The 23,712-nt window shown below is 35.4% G+C and overlaps 1 protein-coding gene across 1 annotated transcript in view; it reads right to left on the bottom strand.

The window, feature by feature from the left end:
- The window catches only part of LOC117413765 (succinate--CoA ligase [GDP-forming] subunit beta, mitochondrial), an 82,476-nt gene that overhangs the window by 33,695 nt on the left and 25,069 nt on the right, over positions 1-23,712 (bottom strand). The window contains exons 3-9 of the mRNA XM_034023076.3: positions 13,616-13,715; positions 11,505-11,595; positions 9,246-9,398; positions 7,962-8,051; positions 7,425-7,521; positions 4,017-4,178; positions 2,835-2,977 (exon numbers count right to left, since the gene is read on the bottom strand). Of these exons, the coding sequence (XP_033878967.1) occupies positions 2,835-2,977; positions 4,017-4,178; positions 7,425-7,521; positions 7,962-8,051; positions 9,246-9,398; positions 11,505-11,595; positions 13,616-13,715 (836 nt within the window). The remainder of the gene's footprint in view (positions 1-2,834; positions 2,978-4,016; positions 4,179-7,424; positions 7,522-7,961; positions 8,052-9,245; positions 9,399-11,504; positions 11,596-13,615; positions 13,716-23,712) is intronic.

Below are 23,712 nucleotides of genomic sequence, written 5' to 3'. Positions count from 1 at the left end.
GGTGCAGGTTTATCAGCAGAGCATGACAAAGACAGAAGCCACTTTAGAAAGTGTGGATTTAGACTTTGGCTTCAACCTCCAGAGAAATAAGAAAGGCATGAAAAACATGGGAACAAAAATTCTCATGCTGTGCAGGCAGGGATCAGGGTAATGAGATGTGGAAGGAGTAGAGAGTGTTTCAAATGGATGATGCAGTCTTTGTAATGATGACAAAGATACATCACAAAGTTGAATCCTAAAGACAATTCATGTGCTGCAACTTTTACATCCTCCTCTCATCAATACTTTTTACAGCAAACAAGAATCTTGATGGTGAATGTGGACATGCGGATTATTGTTTAATCTACTGTGTACAAGCAGAATTTTAGTCTGAGAAGCTTGTTTCACATCTTCAATAATACTTGTCCTCCACAGAAAAAAATGGCCAGAAGAAATACAAGTGACTCAGTAATGTGATCATGTTTACATTAGTAGGTGTTTAAAGCAGGCAAGTGACCAGAACCATATGGAGAAAAAATAATGTGCATTACACTGAACACCAAGTATAAATAATTACAAGTTAACCTTACTAATATGTAAATACATCTTACGTTTACGGGATGCCAAATTCATGAATAAAATGTAAAGCAGAACCACACAACAAACATAACGCTGGTGGTCAGGCTTTGTTGGAGCCAGACGACTTTTACTTTAACTGCCCCTGGTAAAAGCTACAAAATGTCATAAATGACTATTTTCTTTTAGGCCACAGCAAATTATTGTATGCCTTGGAGCCGTAAAGCACCGAGAAAGCCAGCAATTTAGTCAGTATAATTAATCTATTCCACACTATATTACAACAATTAGAAAGGTCATACATTGAATTATATTCTCTCCAACGCAGCTGGAATGCAAGTGTCTATTGAAATATAAGTCACATATTATACATTATGTTCGCTTCTTGGAAGCTGTATAAAAATGTTTTAAAAAAATTACAAAACCTGTTTGATACATAGCTTAATTGCAGAAACCACTAAATGCTATTATTTTGTCTTCCCAATAGTGGACAAAGTAGTATTTGAATAGCAGCTCAAAGGCTATACTCTAAGGATAGGAATCAAATGTTAATCATTAGTCATATAATAACAATCTATGTGTAGCTCAGAGAGATTGCTTTGTACACGAATATGAGCTGCATAAATTGTTTTATCAGTTTTTGAAGCATGTATGGATGTTACAAGTGATGATGTAGTCTATGTGACTAACATACAGACATTTCAATTGAGCACAATGGCGTGCGTTTAACAATTATCAATAAATACTAGGGATGACATAGGGCCCTCGGGTATCCGGGTTACCCGCTTCTTGATATTACCCGAATCCATTTTCAGGATTCGATTCTTCTTCGAATCCCTTTTTGTTAAAATTGAACGTCTCAGTTCTCCACGTGACCTTTTGTAACAGAGCCACTCCACTTGACCAGCTAGAACAGTGCTTTTCAACCTATGGTATATATATAATAAAACACTTGTTTTTGACTTATTCTGCAACAAGCTATTTCAGGACCAAAAAAAAAAAAAAAAAAATTAAGGATTATACTGATATTTACAAAGGAAATATGTAATATATAAATAGGTCAGTCCTTTGATTTGTAAAGCACAAAGTGTATGGATTTATGTAAGTCCAGCAGAATAAATACAGCACCAAGACCATTATAATTAATCAATATCTAAAAAAACAAGAGAACCAGGAAAGAGAAATTCATCACTGCGTCGTCTGGTATTTGCTCAGTACTTTCTCACAGTAAAGAGCTATGCAGATTGCATTTACTTGCAGTGCGCAGGGATACTATTGTCTTGCAATAGTTATAAATAAGTATTTTTTGTGGTTGATGCATAATATAAACGTCGCCAATGACATCAAATACCGTAACCATTTAACATTCAAGAATGAAATCATCAATAAATGAGCACACTAATTGGTAATTGGCATTCTAATCATTTAAACTTTCTTTTAAGCTTAAATATATGCAAATATAATGTTTGATATTCACTCAGAGACATTAGTAACTCTAAAGTTCTCACTGGAGATGCAAATAAGAAGAAACCTCAGCAGTGAGACTTGTAAGGTAGAAGTCCCCCATGCACTGAGATTATATAGAGAGCACAACATGGGTATGATCCACACGATCCACAGAATCAAGCGCAACGATCACACAAATATAATTATACTGAAACCTTAAACTCTGAGAAACTGATTTAATAGAAACAGACATGGATTCCCTCTCTTTTGCTTTGATTTCAGGACATGCTGTTTTCTGCATACTGTGTGGTGGTCTCTGAATTTCCCAAGTGCCAACTATAGTATGCCCATCTTCACAATTCATTTTGGAGCTTAGCACCACCCCTTACTGTACTTGCACAAACGCATACATCTTTGTTATGCCATGCGATGTCAGATTAATAAGAGTATTAAAGAGAACTTGCAATGGAGGTTATTTTTGTTTCGCCAGATCTTTAAATGGAGTATCTTTGGTATATACAGTACAGTACAGCTATGGACAAAGGTTTTGTATCACCTAGAACTTTAGGACAATTAAGTCTACCGGAAGCCACAATAGTAGTACAGTACTTCATGTCAGATTTAGAAATGTCACATTTTTCATTTTTTTTCGTGACGTATATGGAAAACTACAAAGTGGTATGTAATTCAATATGTTAACCTAACATTATTCAGCAGGTTTCATTCAACTTTATGAAGCAAAATGAGTTAATTCTACAGGGTGATGCAAACGTTATGGCCATAGCTGTAGTTGTGCTTGAGATTGCTTGTACATGTCTTATGACTACAAATACCTTGGGGTCAGCAGTAAGGAGTTTAAAAGCCTGATAGACTTGGCTCTCTTGCACACCTCCCCCCAGATCCAGGAAGTTGGCTGGCTTTCCACCGTGGAGATCAATAATATCACAGGTTGCCATTGCCAGTCCTGCCCCATTTACTAAAAATAAAAAAAATAAATCAACATATTAGAACATTTTCTTCAAGAACAAGCAATGTTATTTAAAAAGTACTGGAAAAAACATTTATAAATGGATGTCATTAAGCTAGTTACCATCTCTGAAACCAGACATACCAGGAATATAACCAGTCACAAAGAAATGCACTTAATAATAATAAAAATAATAATAACATACATGTATAATAAGACATCATGCAGCAATCTAATTAATAAACGAATTCACTCTCATTAACAAATGCCTGAACGAAGCCCTGATTGGACAAGTAAATCTACTCCATGATCACACGCATGTTTAATATCTGCAGTCATTAGTGCTCACAAAACAGCAAAACAAAAAGAATGACTTTCACAAGAATGTTCCGCTTGACCCAGGGGAGCCAAGACAAATAAGTGACCCATTCACTCCCTGCTAGGCTTACAATCCATGTCTAATTACAAACATCTTACTTCATTAACTTTACTAGTGCTGAAATGGCATTATGTAAGCAGTGTACATAGTCTTCTGAAGCTTAATAAAAATAGTGTTTGCTGAAAATGTATTTGTGTTCATTATAATCAAAAGCAATTTGTATATGCTACCCATTCAAGTGCCTAATTAAATTAAATTAATGAAATGTAAAACTACAAGATAGAATCATGTGTAAGTAGTACATGTGCATATATTTTTTGGGGGGGAAACAACTGTATTATACTAAAACCTTAAATTGTTAAGTTTGAACATGTTTCTCTTTTTTTGTAATGTATTAAGTGGGAGAAACCAGAAAGGATTGAGTAAAAAAAATAAACCACAAAGGAAACCAGAACGGATTGAGTAACTGTACATCAGTATCTAGTGTTTTTGTGGAAAATGAATTAATGTTTATTTCACAGGCCTAAAGCAAAACATTTTTTCCAAGAATTGATTTAGGCCACCAATTATCATATTACTCCATGTTGTATGTGATTATACTGCACACTTGCATACATGCTTACATGAATGATTATTACACAGTTGAACAATAGGTTTGACTGTAGTTACCAAAGCAAGCGATATTGCCATCCAATCCAATGTACTTGAGGTCATATTTGGCTGCTTCTGTTTCAATTGGATCCCCCTCAGATGTATTGTCCATCGCAAAGATTTCTTTTTGTCTGAACTCTGCATTGTCATCAAAATTGATTTTTGCATCGAAGCACACAACTGTGAAAGAATAGCAGGTTAAATTAATCAAAATATGACAGTATTCAAGAGAGAAAGCATCTGTGCACATCAGGCTGGGTTCTCTATTCCTTTCTAGGATATATTGGGGTTACAGAATTCAACAAATAATGAATAATAATAATAATAGCATCATTAAATGGCACCATGTGGACTCAAAAGTTGTGTTAAATTTGAACTACAGGAACTTTACATGTTAGTTACAATATTTATAACAGTAACTGGCACGTCGGGCAATTTGTGTCCATCTTATTTAGTGCTTTATTCAAAACATATCCCTAAACATACTGTCCTTGAATTTGCAATTCTCATTAAAAAAAAAAAAAAAAATTAAATCCACCCTCATGAAAATGAAACAAGCATTTCTTTACCTTGATGTGCTACTGTTATTTTTGAAAGTAAGCTGTCCTTAAAGAACAGAAACAGCATCACAAGTAACACAAATGGGAAGTAAAAGAGAAACATACATGTGCAGTTCTTTATTACTTTAAACCTTTTCTGGCCTGCATGTTGTTTCTCTTCTGTTATTTTGATTTGCTAGCATGTAATGTGATATCACTTTGTACCAATGTTATTGTTTGTTTGTTTTTTTTCTTAAAAAGAGTTTGTAAAGAATAATCATTATTTCTCTACCAAAGGTTATATCATCATGGCATTGCAATATAAAAAATAATATATTTCCTTTTGAACAAATATCAAAGACAGCTTGTCATATCCACAGAGACTTAATTTTGTAGCTGCTGTCGGTCTAAGGATCTGTGAACTGCTATTTTAGCATAACAGAGACCGTGCATTCTGACAGCTGTATGCTTTGATCTTGTTGGTTTAACAAAGAACTCTTCAAAAAAAAGGTGCAAGAGAAAACATAACCCCTTAATGGGGTTACATACATGACACTGAAGCTCAAAGAGATAAACCAGGAGATGCACCATTATCAGAATTATTAATGTTAGTCACTCAGCTGAAAAAAATAAAAATACATTATATTACCTTACTTCTGACAACTAATTAAATCAATTAAATTACTGTAATGCAAGACCATAGCTATAGAACACCATCTGAATTAAAAACATGATTCTATTTTTTTTTTTTTACATTTGTTTAGTTCTAGAACATCCAACACTGGGTTCTAATTCTGCCTCACAGGCTCTGAAAATCATCAGAAGGCTTGCCTATGAGGTGTTCCTTCGTTGGTTTCTGGATAAACAGTAGTATGACACGACACCAGTATTTTACCGTTCAAGAAACACAAACCATTGAGCACTGCAGAGGTTTATCAACATATACATAATCGATGTAACAGAATGTACTGAGCCATGTACACCACACAAACAGACTGCATTTAGTTTATCCATTGCCTACTGCAAGTTCTACATATAACATGTAAAAAGCATTGTGCGTTTTTCATTGCGCTGTACCTACACAGTTGCACTGAATTAAAAGTCAAAAGCCGTATCTGGAAGAAAAACAATAGGTCCTTTATCTGAGAAGCCTTCAGGCTGCTTTCCCTTCTTGCAGCACGTTTTTTTAAAGATCATTTAGAGTACTGCAAATGAAAGCAAGCTTTTCTGCTTCAATTTCATTTGACTACTTCATATGTGTGCTGCCAATCAAACAAGCCCTAAGGCACACTGATCATATGTGCATCTGCAAATGTTTATGAATAGATTGTTACTTTTGATTGTCAACGTTTTGCTTTCTTCTGATAGTGGTGTACTGAAGGTAATGTACTTGGGTGTTAAAATAAACTTAGCAATTTAAAAGCAGTCAAAAACATTTAAAACATACATATGCTTTTTATTTTCAAAATACCAAGCTTATTAATCTAGTAAACTGAAGTTCTAATTACTATCAGTGAAACTGAAAATGAGCAAGTCTATATATGTGAATACTACTTTAACAAAGACTAGCAACTGAGAACTTCCTTCCACGAGTATTAACATCACTTCCTAGAACCACTTTTGCCGTGACACTTGCAAGTTCTAATTTTAGTTGACTCCCAAAAGGTACAATCAGTTATGAATATATCCAATAGAACAAAACAACAACAAACCAAACAGTTGGACATTTCCAAAGAAATACGTAGACTAGGCCTCATAACCACTGTTTAGCATTCTCCAGGACCAGTAGAGGATGTAGCGAATATATGGCTCCTCAGTACCCCTAACAGAAGATCTACTTACAGGAATCCTTGGAGGAGTTTCCGTTGAGAACTTCTCTCCCCTTCTGTGCACTAAATTCATTTCTAAACTTCATCTTCGTGATTGATTTGACAATTGTGATGGCTATAAAAGTGTTATTTTCAATCACTTTCATTCTTATAGATGTTAAGGTGTCCAAATGACAATTTTTCCTTTATCCCACAACAACGTTTCATACGTCCAGCGGTCTATAAACCTGCCATTACAATGTATCATTCTGTCCCCACCATTTCAAACAAGACATTAGCTCTTAATGACGAGAAAGTGCACTGTACAATGTTTGCCAGTGACCTGTAGCAAACATAGCCTTCAGTATTACTAAGCACAGAAACTCATTACTATTTGTTACTTCCATTTGCTACTATTTTTATTGTTATTTTTATTATAAAAATAAATCCATATTTCCCAACACTGAGGTTCTATACATTGTCAGAGAAAAGTATTTCCATTTTTCTGTGGCTGCTCTGCCTAGTGTATGTCAAGCTTTCCTAGAATTATCGCCAGTAATAATTTATATAGATAATTACAGTACCTTACACTGCTGACACCTTTCTGCTGACAGGCATATTATTTATTTTATTTATGTGTTTTAGATCATTTTGTGGTGTATCTGGTTCAGTTTTACCCCAAAGTATGCATTCACAGCAATGCATGGCTATATTGCAGTAAATGTATGTATATATTGTACTGTACAATATATAAATGTATGTATATATTGTACACTGTATTCTGCATCTGTTAAGTCTGCTGCTCACCTAAATTACAACATTTTAAATGACTGCTGTCCTTGGTGCAGGGAAGGCTTTGTTTTTCCAACTGAGATCAATCAATCAATCAAAAAATCTATTTTATTTAGCGCCTTTCATAGTGGACCACCATCACAAAGCGCTTTACATGATGCAGTAACAACAAGAAAATCCATAATACTTTAAAAAGAGAAATGCAGAATACATGCAATACAGTAAAAAACGATGCATAATACATGAAATACAGCAAGATCATTCATTTACTTTCTTTCATTTCTTACCTTGTCCTTCAGGAGTTTCTCCAAGGGGGTTCACTTCCACCTGAGTTGCATCAACTTTCAAAAACAGATCATAAAGCTTCTTAATTTGATCTGCCGCCTACATTTTACAAAGGAAAAATATAATTAGCAAACAAAAAGGTAACCAATATTTAAAAAAAAAAAAAAAAAAAGATAAAACGTCCAGGTTCAGTTGTACTGTTCTTAATGTTTTTGACTCCAGACAGACAGGTTTTGGAAAATATTTAATAATACTGTTAAATAGCTTTGAAGTAATGATGATAAGTAATGGCTAGCAAAGAATCATTGTGTGATCTTCATAAATACACAGTCATAAATGAATGTATGACAAAAAAAATATTGGTTACAGCACAGCATTTTAAGATAATACACAGTGCACACACACACACACACAAAGAAGTCACTGCAGGAACCCACAATTGACTGACCAAACAAAACAAACAAAAAAAAAAAATTGCATTCATATCCTAAAACATAGCCTGCATTGATGTCCAGTATCTGCAAAAGTGTATTTATTACCTGTCGTTCTAAAGATCCTCTGAATCCCAGATTAGCTGCCATGCAAAGTGCCTGCTCATCTGTAACCCCTTGGAAAATATCTATTACTTCCTGTTCAATCACAAAAGCAAAGACGATTTGATATTAAGTTTAATTTGACAGTTTTAAATGAAAAGGCTATTCACATTAATTCAAAAAGCAGTAATTAACTGGTGTCAGGCTGGCAGTTACAGTTTTCAATCTCAAACCACTGCCTTAAGGATGGTTTGAGAATTAGCAAACCATCTACTGAAAATGATTCAAACACCTTTATTTTGACAGTGACACAATGACAGAACCTGACACCGTGTTTCACGTCAATGTCTGGTATAAAGTGTATGAGCAAACATTTCATATTTCATATGTTTGTTAAAAGAAATTACAAGTACAGTAGTTTCAGGCCAAAGATGTCTCTTCAGAGATATTATTACAATTCATTATGGGTATCATTCAGAACACATATCAAGGACCCACTTTTAAATATTTTAAAATGTGTTGCAACTCTCTATCTAAATACTATAGCTGTACAAGTAGCAAGATGGAAAATAACTTATAATTGCCTAAGCTTTTGTAAAGAGAAATTATTAATAGCTACCATACAGCAATGTATTTGGAAATTCTGACTTTACTGTGAAGTTGTATAATACCAGCAACAAAAAACAAACAAACAAAACATGGCCTGGCCCTTTATCTGAATTGAACTGTTTTTTTTTAAAATTTTATATATTCTGTTTTTCTCCTGCGTGTCAGAGTTCTAGCACCATACTGAGTTTCATAGTACTTATCATGTAAGTGTTTTATTGAGGACATTACTTCACAGATTGTTACTTTGATATTTTTACTCCCAGGGTACACTGGGAGACCCCATAGTCTTATGAAAAATGGCCAACACACAAGACACAAAAACCCATGTCCCCCTTAACATTTTAGCCATGGTTGCGCCTATGCATATAAGCAAAGGGGTTTGTGAATTGCTATTTTTTTTTCTGTATAGCTTTGAGATTTGAAATGCCAGCCAAACTATACATTCTTACTGTACGTTCAGGTCCTACAACAGAGAAGATAATAGGCAATTACAGGGAGTCTTGCATATGTAGGAAACCCTCTCTTCCAGCAGGGGTCTCTGGAGAGTATCAAAAGTACACATAAAAATGTGTAATGTGGTATCCTAGTTTTTCAGTGTTTTTCAAAGAACAGGGATACATGTTTTTAAGACGTACATTCTTTAAAAAGATAGCTGTCCCCCACCATGGTCAACGATCATACCTTAAAAATCTTCTCTGGGCTAGAAGCTGCCACTTCTTCAATGTCAACTCCTCCTTGGGGGCTTCCAACCATAACAGGTCCATTACAGGCTCTGTCCATCAGTATGGCAAAGTATGTTTCCCGTGAAATATCCAAGGCTTCTGCCACCATCACCTGCATGTTGAACAGCAGACAACTTCAATTAAGAACAGCTCCGCTAAAACCACTGTAATATACATGATGCAAAATGCCTTTTAAATAAAACCCTGCTATGACATTCTCGGCTCACAAAAACTGCAGCCTGTATTTTACTTTATTAAATGACTGGGTACAACTGCATAAGGTTATGCTAGTGAATCACATTTAGATTCCCCACAGAGAATAATTAAGTATAAAAACGAATTCATTTCCAGTGTTTATGTGCGCTAATCAGATATTTCCTTTGTTCGTGCATCAAACCTTCTTGGATCAAAATGTGCAATGTCTGGAAGGCAATTAACACTGTATAAATTAATAATGGGTAAAACTAGAAATACTGTAGCTGAAAATAAAGAAACCATGCCATTTTTTTTTTGATAAATGCTATAAAACAAATTTTCTCCCAATTAATAATGTCATGAATTCTTGCATTTCCATCCTATTATAATGGCCCTTGGTGTGTCACTACTTGAATCATTTCAAATTCAGAATACAGAGCAACATGTTGTCAGGGGAAAAGTTTTATTTCCACGATGTTAAATGATTGATGAATATGAGCCACTTTACCATTTTTAAATTAATTTCTATGGGCTACAATGTGACTTGTCAAGATAAAATGCTGATGCAAACAGAAAATAAACTAGCCTCGAACAGTTAAAAAAAAAAAAAAAAAAAATAGCTCAAAGCAATAAAGGCAATTCTAATTTTCCAGAGGATTCTTAAGGCTTAAGGCAGTGACTGCAGTGGGAAGCATGGCTTGCACATTTTAACTAAACAGCTGTGTCAACCTAGTTTTTGCAGAGGAAAAAAAAAAACTTCATAATCAGCCCATCGTATAGGACCATTAGCCAATTTCACTCTAGAAAATTGTTCTGTGAAATAATATTTCAGCGATGACAGGAACAAATGTGTAGAGTGAGGCAAAATTAAACAGTGGGAATGAACATCAGCTAGTCTTAACAGAAAGCTCCAGGCCATTTTAGACTAATAAGAAAACTACTGAGTGCTAAGTTTCAGGGGATTTCTTTCATGTATTTTATGGCCAGGAGATATTTAGAAACCAGCAACACACTTTCAATGTTTCAGCAATGGCATGCCTACAGTCTTGACCACTATTAATCTGTGTTGAGTTCAACAGGAGAAATGAAGAAGCACAATGATGGGATGCTTATGAGACACCAGCGTGCATAACTACAGTATGTGATGCCCATTTGTGTATCACATATGTTTACAATCCAGATTGAAAAGCCAACATTTCATATGCATTTTGTGTTGCTGGTCAGATCTATACTTTTGTGTTTGGTAAATCTGGCTTTTCTACTTGGTTAATTCAGCTAAAAACAAACAAACAAACAAAAATGCAGTTATCTGCAGCACTGAAACAAGTGTAAGATGAAATCCGTAATGGCAATACAATTCTCTTTAAACATCAAGTAACTTGTAATTATTGTTTCATATTTATACCCATATCTTTGACTTCCTGGTTAGCTTTTAATGTTATAATGCTATAATTTTTTTTTTTCAATAGAATTAAAGACTTGCATGTTATTTATTTTTTTTACATTACATATGTAATATAGGCTTGACCATCCAAGGTGTCCTTATACTATTTTGAACCATTTCCATATTTTGCATTGTAATACAAATGTAAGCTGTTCACTAGATGGCACTAGTTCTTACTACACTGGGGTAGCTTATGTTATGCATGTTATTCAAGCTACTTACTCTTTTATAAATCAAGAACCATGTAAAATCCTTTAGAGAACAAAAGCATTATTATTATTATTATTATTTGTTTATTTAGCAGACGCCTTTATCCAAGGCGACTTACAGAGACTAGGGTGTGTGAACTATGCATCAGCTGCAGAGTCACTTACAATTACGTCTCACCCGAAAGACGGAGCACAAGGAGGTTAAGTGACTTGCTCAGGGTCACACAATGAGTCAGTGGCTGAGGTGGGATTTGAACCGGGGACCTCCTAGTTACAAGCCCTTTTCTTTAACCACTGGACCACACAGCCTCCATGGTGATCCACATTTAATGATGTTGGCTAACGTTGCTGCACACAACCCCCTCTTTACCGTGTTCACTTTAACACCTTCCTTCGGGGTCTGCTTGGTGGTGAGATTAAACCCAAGCATCTGTTTTGCCAGCTGACCAACAGCAGCAGGGCTGCAAAGACAGAAACACAAACATACATCTGTATTCTTGATTCTATATTACTTGGACATCAATTTAAAAAAAAAAAAATCATTTTCTTAAAAAGAAGGGACTTGTCCTTCCATCATGTCCACAGAACACTTTTGTTTTGTTTTTATTTTTTATAATAAGGGTCAGGCAGTGTGAAACCCATTAAGGGTACAGGATATACTGCGGATGCTGGTGATAGTGGTAAACTAACTCATTGTTTTCGTTCCTGGATCCTGTTGTTCCACAGAGGTGTCTAGATTTTATGTTTTTCAAGGTTGGGAACCACCTGTGTGTTTTGTTTTTGTTTTCTCTGTGAGCCCACTTTGCATTCCAACATGTACCTGAATTCAAGTTGGCAAATCCTGCCTTAATGTGACGATTTAATAGAGTGACTTGGGTGTACTGTACATTTGTTTTCATCAAATCAGGAAGTGCCCTCTGCCACCAAATTAAGCTCCAGGAAATACCGATTTTGAAATCTTTGCTGTCAGTGACTCCACTTTTTAAATGAGTTCAATGCAAAAATACAGATTGTTATAAGGGTCTAGTGCATTGAATAACCTGTCAATATGGCTGGAACCAGGCCGTATTTACCAAAATAAATAAAAAAATAAATTAACAAACAAACAAACAAACAACTGTAGCACAGCGTTTCACCACAGTAAAGCAGGCAGTCACACTCCACAGTTTCACTAAAACCTTTATCCTTTTTTTCCTATTTGTCAGATTGAGCTGAAATTTTCAGTTTATCCATCAAAAGAGCAGGCCTTGAAATTGACAACGTTTCAAAAAAAATATGAGAATTTCATCCTGGAATACTTTGGTATGAGATGGAATTGCTCCAAATACAGCCTTTAATTTCAAGCAATGCTTTTCAATTATATGCTCAGGGTAGCATATTTCAACATTGCCACTAAAAATAAAACATTTATCCTTTATAATTTGGTGGCTTTGGTTTGATTCCTGGAATTTAAATGATATTTAATGTTACTATTTGGGAAATTCATTCTTGGTTATACAACATGCAGCACAGCATGAAAAGAAACACTGGTTGCACCAATGACAGAACAGTTTGCCATTTTTTCTATTTGTTCAAAGTGCTGTAGGCTGCATGATTACATACAGATCAATCAGAAAAAAAAACATTTTATATTCAACAATAGTATTGAAGAAAATAGATCTTAAATAGGCCAAAGTGATTTCTGTATGGATTTCTGAAATCTTTGAGAATAAATGCAGCTTAATTTGCCAAATTGAGGTGTGGAATCAGAAAAAAGAAACTAGTTGAAAGGTGTTTACAAACAAGGCTGACATTATCAGAGCAATTTTGTAAGTGAGATTTTACGGTGTGGTTCTGAAAAAAATTCAGTAGAATGTTGCTAGCATTGATATCCAGGTCTACAGTGTTTAGGTTAAAGAGTAAAGTAGCGGGGATCCGAACAATATAGTGTTACACATCCCCACGTGTTGCTACAACTGTTTAAATAACATACCTGTACGTTTCCTTTTCATTGACAACTTCTTACACTTATAACTTTAAAGCCTGTTTCAAAGCTCTTTTCAAAATGTCTGCTCTAGTGCACTGAGAGCGTAAAGATTATTGTCCACATTGTCGGGTTTTTTTTTTTGTTTTGTTTTAAATCGATTTAGAGGACAGCTCTCAAACCCCAGTGCACTAGAACTGAGATTTTGAAACCGACTTTAAAGTTATAAGTGTATAAATTTGTCAAGATGTTAACAATTAAAATTAAAATGACAGATATGTTATTTAAACATGTTAGGACATAACACTATATTTTTGGGAACCCCGCTGCTTACTCTTTAAGAGAAACTGGTCTGTTGACAATGATGCAAAAGTTCTTATCTTGTTATTAGTCCAAAACTGTAAAATCATCTAGCATATTGAACCATCATCCACATCAAAGACCACCATATCACTATGCATTTCTTGTTCTGCTTTTTTTCTCTCAAAGATTTTGTTGAAATGAATAAAAACACTTACTCTTTAGTTAAATGTACTCCTCCTTTGAGTCCACTGGTGAAGACACCCTTCCCTCTTCCACCAGCAAGGATCTGTGCCTTTAAAACAATTTCTTTGGCTTCTGTAAGAAAAAAAGGGGTTACCTGCTAATTCCTAAGATCACACGTTACACAGAAAACAGCATGCAAGAAAAGTTTTAGGTATAGGCTTGCTGCAAAAACAGAAACCTAGAATAAAGTTCCCAACTGAAACCCCTTAGGGAAGCAATAGGAAGATGCATGCTCTGATCACACTATAAAACTATCAAATGGACAAATAATGGTGATGGAATCTTCATTTACTGTATGTTGATGGACTAGTAGAAAACAGCTACCCATGATCAATATGGATTAGAAAGTGTTGCACCTGGATGTAAATCATCAATTTTAAACCTGGAAAGAAAATCACTTCCAATACAATATTGTATACAGTGTTTAGAAGCAACTTTTCAACAGTAGCTGTCTTGAAGTATGGTGATTAGACAGTGCAGTAGAAATTAACTGCTAAACACAATGCTGGAACTTTAGCAGACAGTACTGAAAGACCAATATGTTATACTAGCTGAAGTACCCGGCATTGCCCGGGGAAATTCAATATTTCAACATTTCATGCATGACAAATTGGGGAACGGTAGCCTCATGGTTTTCTATATGTTACCCATCTTGGGTGTCGCACAATGCGCTCGGACTCCTTTCCTTTTTTTTAACTTTATTTTTTTTTGTTTTTTTGCCATTTTTAAATTTGTTTAAATTTTTGTTATTTTATTTTTTTGGTTTTGTGGGTTTCTTTAATTTGAGATACATGGCTACTGTAGTAATCCAGCAATGGGGTTATTAAATAAAGGACCCTGGGGATCAAAATTTTGGATCCAAACATAGCCCTCGACCTTCCCTTGGATGAAAGAGGAGGACATGCAAAGTTTGGTTGCAGTGGCTCCTGCGGGGTCCAAATTCATAAAGGAACAGACAGACAGACAAACTTTCTTCTTTATATATTAAGATTAGAAAATACAGAAGAAAAAATGTTATACTGATAACTACAAACACACACAATACTGTGAACAGGAAGAAAAGCAACCAATGCTCATTATTAATCCTGCCAATACCAATACACAAAGCAGTAGGAACATTTCAAATACTAAGACTGCCACTGCATTTACCTCAATTTACCCCAGTTACCTAAATTACTCAGGAGGTTAATTAAAATTATTTTGTACAATGAAAAGTCCAGGGTATGAATAAATTAGACATGATTAAAAAAAAAAAAAGACAGAAAGTCTCAAACAAACTATTTGCGAATCACTTTTAGGTGAATGGTTCAATGCTCAACAGAACGCATAGCAGAGGGCCTAAAGGTATTGAGAATGTTGATGCATATGGAATGCACCACTGAGTGCCGGAAGGGAGAACCAGGACTGAGCAAACAGTAACAGCTGTCTGCAAAGTTCAGGCAGTTGACAAGCACCTTCTTCTTTGATTCCATCTATAGTGGCAGGTGAAGAAGAGACTGTGTTTAACCAAGGTAACAAATGTATGTGCAAATTCAACACTCCTTTAACTGGCCAGGAAATCAAGTGTTTTGTCAAAACACACAAGTACAAAAACACTAACATACCAGATAACACCTGATACAAAGAAAACACACTTTTAAACCAGCACTGTATACCACAGAAGTGCACTACACTACTTTATTGATTTAAAAAGGCTGGCAATGTAAATTATTACCATGAATGGACCCCATTAAGATACAATTTCAAGGTTCTGATTTTAAAAAAAGGCAATGTTTTTCCTCTAAATCAAATACATTCAGAAAAAAATGGGTGGAAACTTTGCATTCACAACACATAACATCCATTTTCAAATTTCACACACTGCTACCATTTTTGAAATATTTATATATATATATATATATATATATATATATATATATATATATATATATATATATATATATATATATATATTTATGCACACACACACACATACATACCATTGCAACGGAATTAAGTGAAAAGTGCTTACTTGCTATAATACAAAAATGGAGACTACATGAGTTAAAATGCATTGAATTATTCTTTCATATGCTCTCATCTAGCAGCTGGAAAGAAACTGTACATTTAAATGCACCTCTGCAAACAACTCGTTTTCTCAAACAATTACTCAATTAATAATTCTTACAAACATACATTTAGCTGTCTTATAAATGGCAAGTGTAGTTAGAATGTAAGGTTTGCACACTTTTATAGTCAAAAGCAATCTTGCCAAGGGTTACAGATGATCGAGTTCATGTGGTCTGATATTTAATTAAGCAATAAACCATCGCACTGTGGGAGTATATAAAGGAACAAGGTAGGCTCCAAGCAAATCAAGTACATGTGGGCTATGAGGGGAGTACATTTCCCTTGTGCCATGTGTGTGCCAATTTACAATTTCAATACAACTAAATATAAAATAAGAAAAAAAAAGATATAGTTAATGAAGGAAACATTTTCTGTATCTTAAATATCTTTACAAAATGCATTTAAAAAACGTAATTACTGTATCTAAGAGAGACTCATCATGGTATCAGTATATCAGCAAGATTTTGCATCTTATTTTTTATTTTTTATAGTGAATAGACAAATAGAACAAGAGTGTCCTTGCACAAAAAAGGTTAAGTAAGTTGCATGCAAATAACCTTGAAAATAACCCTGTAATACTGTGTTTATATAACAATATGATTAGGTTTCTCTGCTGTATATGCTCATGCCATTCACACACACCTACAGTGCATTAACAAGAAAGCTTATTCCACTGTTACAATGTCCAGACATTATATTTGAATATCGGCTTTTATGCAATGGATAGACCTTACAATGTAGATGTATTATTATATATTTTTTTTATCAAATGTGCCTAAGTTAAACTAAACATTTTTAAAAAGGTGAACATGTGCTCCTAAGTTACTGTACACAAGGATTCTGCCAAACAAAGTCTTATACCCCTTTCACACGGACAAGTTATGATGGCTCAGAACCGGCACTGACGTGGCATTTTGATCTGTGTGAATTGCCTATACCGTCACAGAGCCGTTCTGTGTGAAAGGCTATGCCTGCACTGAAGAGCTACAGTGGGCGTGGACTGAAAGTCAACATCCCACGTGACTGTATACCAGACGTGTTGGGAATTTTGGTCACTGGTATTACGCGCTTTCATTTTTTTTAAAATACAATGGCTGATCAAGAAAGAGGCAGTAATCGGAGACTGGAAGAAGTTAAGGAATTGTTAACTTTACAATTCTACGAGTGGCAGCTACTAAACAGATGCGGCACTTTGAACTGTGCAAACAACGCATATGCAATTTTTTGTAGCTATTGACAGTATATGCAATAGGTAGTTTTTTTTTTTTGATGGTCGACAAGCCTACAACTTTTAATACACTGCAGTTGGTATCAAACGGCTGAATGAAAATAATATTAATAATGTGTCCCCACTTAAATATTTTTATTTACATTTTCCACATATATACATATATATTATTAATAGAGAGGACAAAGCGAGCACAGGGAAGTTTACAGTACATTACAGTTCTCCAGCACCATTCATTAAAAGATTAGAAATTGATATATATACAGCATTCTTTTTTTTAATGTAGCTTACCCACGTTATTCTGCTTATTTATTAATTTATTTGTTTTGTTTTGTTTCTGTTGCCATGAAAATGATCTGTTGACTGACAGGCTTGAACGTTGTACTCACATGATCCCTTTGGCTGTGTGAAAGGGTTGTGACGGTATTATACCGGCATAGATTGCACAATTTTGTGCTGTGTGAATGGGTATTTTAATTGTTTTATTTATTTATTTATTTTTAATTTAGTAATCACAATTATTTTTTTCTTATTTTCTCACAATTTAGAATATCCAATTATTTTTAGGCTCAGCTCACCGCTACCACCCTGGCGCTGACTCGGGAGGGCGAAGACTAACACACGCTGTCCTCCGAAGCGTGTGCCGTCAGCCGACCGCTTCTTTTCACACTGCAGCCACCGCAGTTGTGGGCAGCTTACAGGCAAGCCTGCAGGTGCCCGGCCAGACTACAGGGGTTGCTGGTGCGCGGTGAGCCGAGGACACCCTGACCGACCTAAGCCCTCCCCCCCTCGCCCCTGGGAGCTCTCGTCCACGGTCGGCAGTGGAATAGCCTGGACTCGAACCTGCGACATCCAGGCTATAGGGCGCATCCTGCACTACACGTGGAGCGCCTTTACCGGATGCGCCACTCGGGAGCCCCCCCCCCCCCCCCACTTAAATATTTTTCTGAGACGGCTCAGTAGCGCCATTTGTGTGTATCAGTCAATATAATTTAGATCTGATGTTCTAAGAAATCCATTTGACTTCATACTGTGATACTGCTCAGTATCATAGGATGAAGCATCCTCTGGACTTCATTTAAAATAGCTTGCTGTGATCAAAATCAGACATAACTGGTAAAAGCATACTGTTTTGTTGCTCAGCATGGATCTGGATTAAAATGTCTTTCACAACTACCAGCTGATTAACACATCATTAAAAAAGAACATACCTTGGCCTGTACCCCAGGTTGCCAGTAATGTTAATGGTATGTTTGAGGATATCAGTAAACAAGCAGTGAAATACACACTTGAGGTGCCAGCCAACTTTTGGGTACTTCCTGTTCACTTACATTAATTAACATTTCATTTTAACCAACAGGTTGTTTTGCTAGTGGATTCGTTAATTACAGCTTTCAGTTTTATAACTGGCTCATGCTGTAACCTCGCAACCTGTCGACATGAGTACTGTAAGTTAATAACAGGTTACAGAGTTTGATCAGCAATTAATTATCACTTTGAACCCATGGAGAAAACCAAGAAACTCAGCTGCTGTGTGTACACTGGATAGCATATGTTTTAAAGTCAACAAACACATTTAGGACCTTGAGGAAAAGGAAGGAAAAATACTGCCTACAATTATCAAACATGAACTCTCCTGGATCTAGAGACTGTTTCATTAAAAAAACACGCATATCCCAGAAGGTTATAGTTTGATCACAGATTTAAAAAACATCAGTGTGAGGCATACACTGCATGACTTAAGTATTTGGTAGGATACTGAAATATGTTTGAGTATGCAGTATATAATTTATACTGACTAGCATATGAGTAACACAACAGTTATAGGACATATTTTGGTCACTATATGAGATAGTAGTAATAGCTAGATTACAAAAAAACTGTCAAAGCAGTGACCACTTCTTGGAAATGAAACATTGTCTAAACAAAATGTGTGTTATCTAGTCGATGTCTGGAAGATTAAAAATTGAAGTTCTTTCATTGAATGCTGAAATAGTAAAAGGGACACACACTGACAAGTGTCATGTGTTCTTGTCCAGTGGTCACCCACCAGATTCATGAAATTGAAATAGGTTTTAGGCAACGAGTAAAAAAAAAAAAAAAAAACTAATGCAGTCAAAACAAAACAAAACAAAAAAAACCCTACACTACAACAGAACAGCTTCTGCAGTACCTGGAACACGATACATCCCAGCTCTTGATGAATCAAACTAATGTTTTTCAGTTAAAAATCAACAGTTCAAAGACAGACTGGACAGCTGCATCACAAAGCACAAGAGCAACAGTGAGGAAGGGTAATGGGCCTGTGCAAGCTTGGGGCTGCGTCTCTCACAATGGGTGTACAGCAAAGTCATTTGGTGAAAATTGAAGGTTCCTGACAGCTGACAAGTAAAAACAACATATATTGATCAACCACGAAATTCCAACAGTTCTGCATCTCGGAGGACAACTGCTGTGCAACAACCACAGGACACAGACCTCAAACATGCTGATATTATAGCAGCAGTATTAGTAATACTAAGTATCAGCAGTAAATTGATTATATAAATTCAAATACATTTTTAATTCTGTTAAGAAAAAAAAAATTTTTATCCCGAGGTATCTTTTAAGCAGTGCGTTATGAAACTTGCATATCAAACAGACAACCGAAGGTAAATTGTCTGCCATACTGAAAATCGGAAAAGAAACAGGGTTTGCAGCAGTCACTCACTCATGCTTTTAGGCTACCTGGGAAATGTTGAGTGCTAACCCAATTCTTAGCATAGAATAAAGCTGTTCTTATTACAGCCTGCACACTGACAAAGTACCTTACCTTGTCTTTTGATTGAACAGAATACGTAAATATCGGTACATATCTGGCATAAATTCACCCACTAAATTGACCCTTTCCTCATATGGTAACTATGCATCTTGTCAATTGAATACTGGTATGCTTACCTGTTCATGACTTCTTTGCAACAGATCTTTACAAAGTATGATTTAGTAAAATAGCCTTTTGACAAAACTGAACTATTCCATTCTATTAACTATATAATGAAAAGCAATATATGGAATCAGAAATCTAATTGGACAACAACTTACATTTTGCTAACAGACTAATGCAATCTGTTTTTTAATCACAAATAAAAAACAGATGCATGTTTTTAACTAGTAAGAATCAAATACAAACTGCTTCACTGCTGTTGGCCTTGTACTTTTTAAATTATTTATAACAGCATGGTGTCAAGAAAAGGTTCCAACTGCCGGAAAAGGCAAGAGGTTATTGCTCTGTGCCGAAGCCCTTATAATATTAAATGTAATTGAAACATTTTAGAACGATGGTTGCGCCTGTAATTCAATCAAAATGAAGGCAGGCTATAACCCTGACTCCATCAAGCCTAACCTAGGTTACAATTACAGTTTATTAAAACACATGAAAGGTCATTTTATTATCCGGACATGAAATGCATTATGAGTTTGTCCTTGAAAGGTACAGAAATGTTGGGAGAATACCAGCCTTCGCTGACAAAATACTTAAAAGTATTCTGCAACAAACATGTTCCTTTTAGTTTACTCAAGCTTTTTTTTTTGTCCTGTGCTAAATTAAGCAACATTACTGGACTGTACATTATTCCCCAAATCTAGCCTCAGGCAGGTAAAGACGCCAAGAAGCCACACAAACCCATCAGTCATTCAATGTGACAATTGAGACCAGATTTCTCTTACAGTGATGGCTTTCTTGCCATTCTCAACAGACAAGCTGTGAGTAACAGTGTGCAAGGAACACCTGCACTTCCCAGGGCAAAACATGAACCTTGTATAATTTTTTTTTTCCCCTAAATAAAATCATCATTATTTTTTTATTTCAAATTTAATGTTGCATGAAAGTGAACGTTAACATATACACTTTGTGCTGTATCAACTTTCTTTTGGCTTGTTGCTGTCTGTCAAAAATCATCCTCAAACTATGGTGATAATTATCTAAAAATAGTTATAGCTAAATATTAGTTCAATATCAATAGTGCTGGGTATCGCACTGTTTTGCATGTACTACTGTTGTGTCAAAGAAAATGCATGCGGTACTTTACGAACAGCAAAGGCTACATTTCAACCATTTAACAGGTAGGGATTTCCCCATTATGTAACCTAGATACAGCATATCATTCTAAGCAATAGAATGATAAGAGGCCATAAAATAAAATAAAACCATTATATTGATGCTGTCAAACTTTGCCTTCATACTTCTTTTCATTCTTATTTTATTATTAAATATTAATCTCTAATGATGTGTGTTTGTCTGATGACGTTGTTTTGGTGTCATATTCTGGGTCCTGAAAACAGAGATTGTTTCCAAAGTATTTCCACTGACCGACTGCATACCTATTAATGTTTGTCATATTTAACATAATAAAGTGCCAACCATCCACTTCTATTGTAGACATAGAGAAAATAGCAAGACAGTTGATGGAGACCTTTATTTACACAGAAGCGTGTTGCAATATGGCATTCAGATGGAAACATGAAAGAGACAGTTTGAGAGGAGTGCAGATAAATTACTCCCAGTTAATTAATGATCCAGGACATGTGTATAAAAATACCACAAATGTGTTTAAAACAATGCTTGAATGTCAAGGATGTTCTCTAATGCTTCTAGACAGTCTTATTTTAAGGGAATTCAAACTTTATGAGAACATATTTAAAATCAAAGTCACAAAGTCTACTTTTGGAACTTCTTTTGTAATGTTGTTTATTACAGTGTACAATATTCCGAGCGTATATTCTCCTCATTATTAATAAACAGTGTCAATAAGTGCTTTAGATGCTAATCTATAAAACAGCAGGGCTGTATAAAATGAATACTGTACTCATGTCATTCTCACTTATTTTCTTTTCCCAGTAGGGCCAGGAGAGTAAGAGTGCACAAGATGAGTCTTCAAGGGCATGGAATGGTCAGGTGCTGTCTGTTTCTGAACCAGAGAAAGAAACCTACACCAGATATGACCTATAGTCTGTGCTGCACACTGCCTTATATCCCTGCAACATATTCCTGTCAAAAAGAATACAGAATCTTTCCAAACCCAAATGACTTTTTGACAGACACTAACCCTTCTTACAGTTTTAACATTATTTTTTAATGCTGTTGAAGTTTATGGAAAAAAAGGAGGAGATGACACTCTGAACCAGCAGGGTATTGAACTGTACAAGAGATGTCCTCGCCTTTACTGTGACACAGTTGATTATAAGGCATGAAGCAAACACATTTTATTGATATTTCACTAGCACAATGTAATGTTCTTTTAGTAAAATTGGGAAGCCTAGATGACTGAACAATTCTCAGAATCTTAAATGCAATAGTTCAAATTCGTACTGATGGCAGCAGTCTTCAGAGAGCCGACGTTGACCTCTTCTAGTTGAGTGCACCTTGTCCTTTGCAGCTTTTACAGAAAACAGGAATACAAACGATCAATAAACAAAGAGGAGGAAGATGTTCTCTACATCCAGTCAGTTCACATCTAGGCTTTGAAGACAAACAACAGGAAAGGTAACTGGAGACGGAAGAGGTTTGCAAGTTCAGTAAAGGTTGTTTTTAGAGGTTTCGCTTTGGATAGTCTGCGTGTCTAGTGCTCAACAGGACAGGGTTAGAAATAACCGGCTAGCGATACAGACAGTGCTTCGAATAAATTATTCTCTGTTGTCGTCCTAATCTCTGAAATATCCTTTTCAACATAATCAAGTTTGTCTTGCTATATTTATTTATATGCTCAGTGTCAATCAATCAACTGAGGTTAAAGACATTCAGGAATTCTTTGCAGGAGCTTGCAGCAGAGGCTTTCTTCTAAATGTCACGTCCCTTTTGGATGCACGCAGATATAAGCTGCTCTTTACCAACAAGTTGATCGACGATCCTGGACATGCCGATTCAAATATCCAATGTACTGTGATTCTTTTATTAAAGTGATAATAAAAAAAGAAGATATTGAAGGACTAAGTGCAAGAGGCAGCAACGGTAAGTCATTTGCTTGTTTTCTTTTTAATTTCTTTTATTGAAATGTGAGGAGGATTATTAGATTTTGTGAAGATCTAGTATACTTTCAGACGTCTTCATTTACACACTTAAGTATACTTTAGACAGCCTGTCTCAGTGACAGACAAAGACTTTTCAATAGCTATTTGGTGAAAAGCCTTCTCAACCCTTGGTGCAACATGTGTCATAGTGTCCTATGTTCCACAATCAAGGTCAATTAAAATCATTTATTTGTCTCTGACACTTGACTACATTTGGCAAGTCTTACCCAACCGTGTTGCCTTACCAGTTTATTTGTTTGTATACATTTCCTTTAAGGTGGGAGACTGGGGAACCTCCTAATGCATTTATTAAAACTGTAACATTTTACAGAAATCCCCTATAAAGCTGGTATTTTCAGATTAGGTTTACAAGGCAAAAACCTTCTTGGTGTAAATATGTGATACATATATTAAAACCATAGGGGCTCTACCCTATTAACATTTAAAAAAACAAAAAACACAGAATAATGTATTAACATTTTAGAAATAATTAAATTAAATACTACACTGTAACAGTGGGAGGAAACGAGGAAAGGCAATTTACATAACAAAAAATAAAGTGGAGAGATTACCAGAATCCTTTTTAAACCCCAAAACAAACCACTAACATGGACCACAGGAGCAAAGAAGTCAAAATAAAAAGTAATGCAATTAATCACAAAAGTCAACCACATACTGTAGAATGTA

This window comes from Acipenser ruthenus, chromosome 25 (assembly GCF_902713425.1).
Source record: "Acipenser ruthenus chromosome 25, fAciRut3.2 maternal haplotype, whole genome shotgun sequence".
In the NCBI taxonomy this organism is placed as follows: Eukaryota; Metazoa; Chordata; class Actinopteri; order Acipenseriformes; family Acipenseridae; genus Acipenser; species Acipenser ruthenus.
The sequence above is the reverse complement of the archived record's forward strand: the minus strand, read 5'-3'. Positions and strand labels throughout refer to the sequence as shown.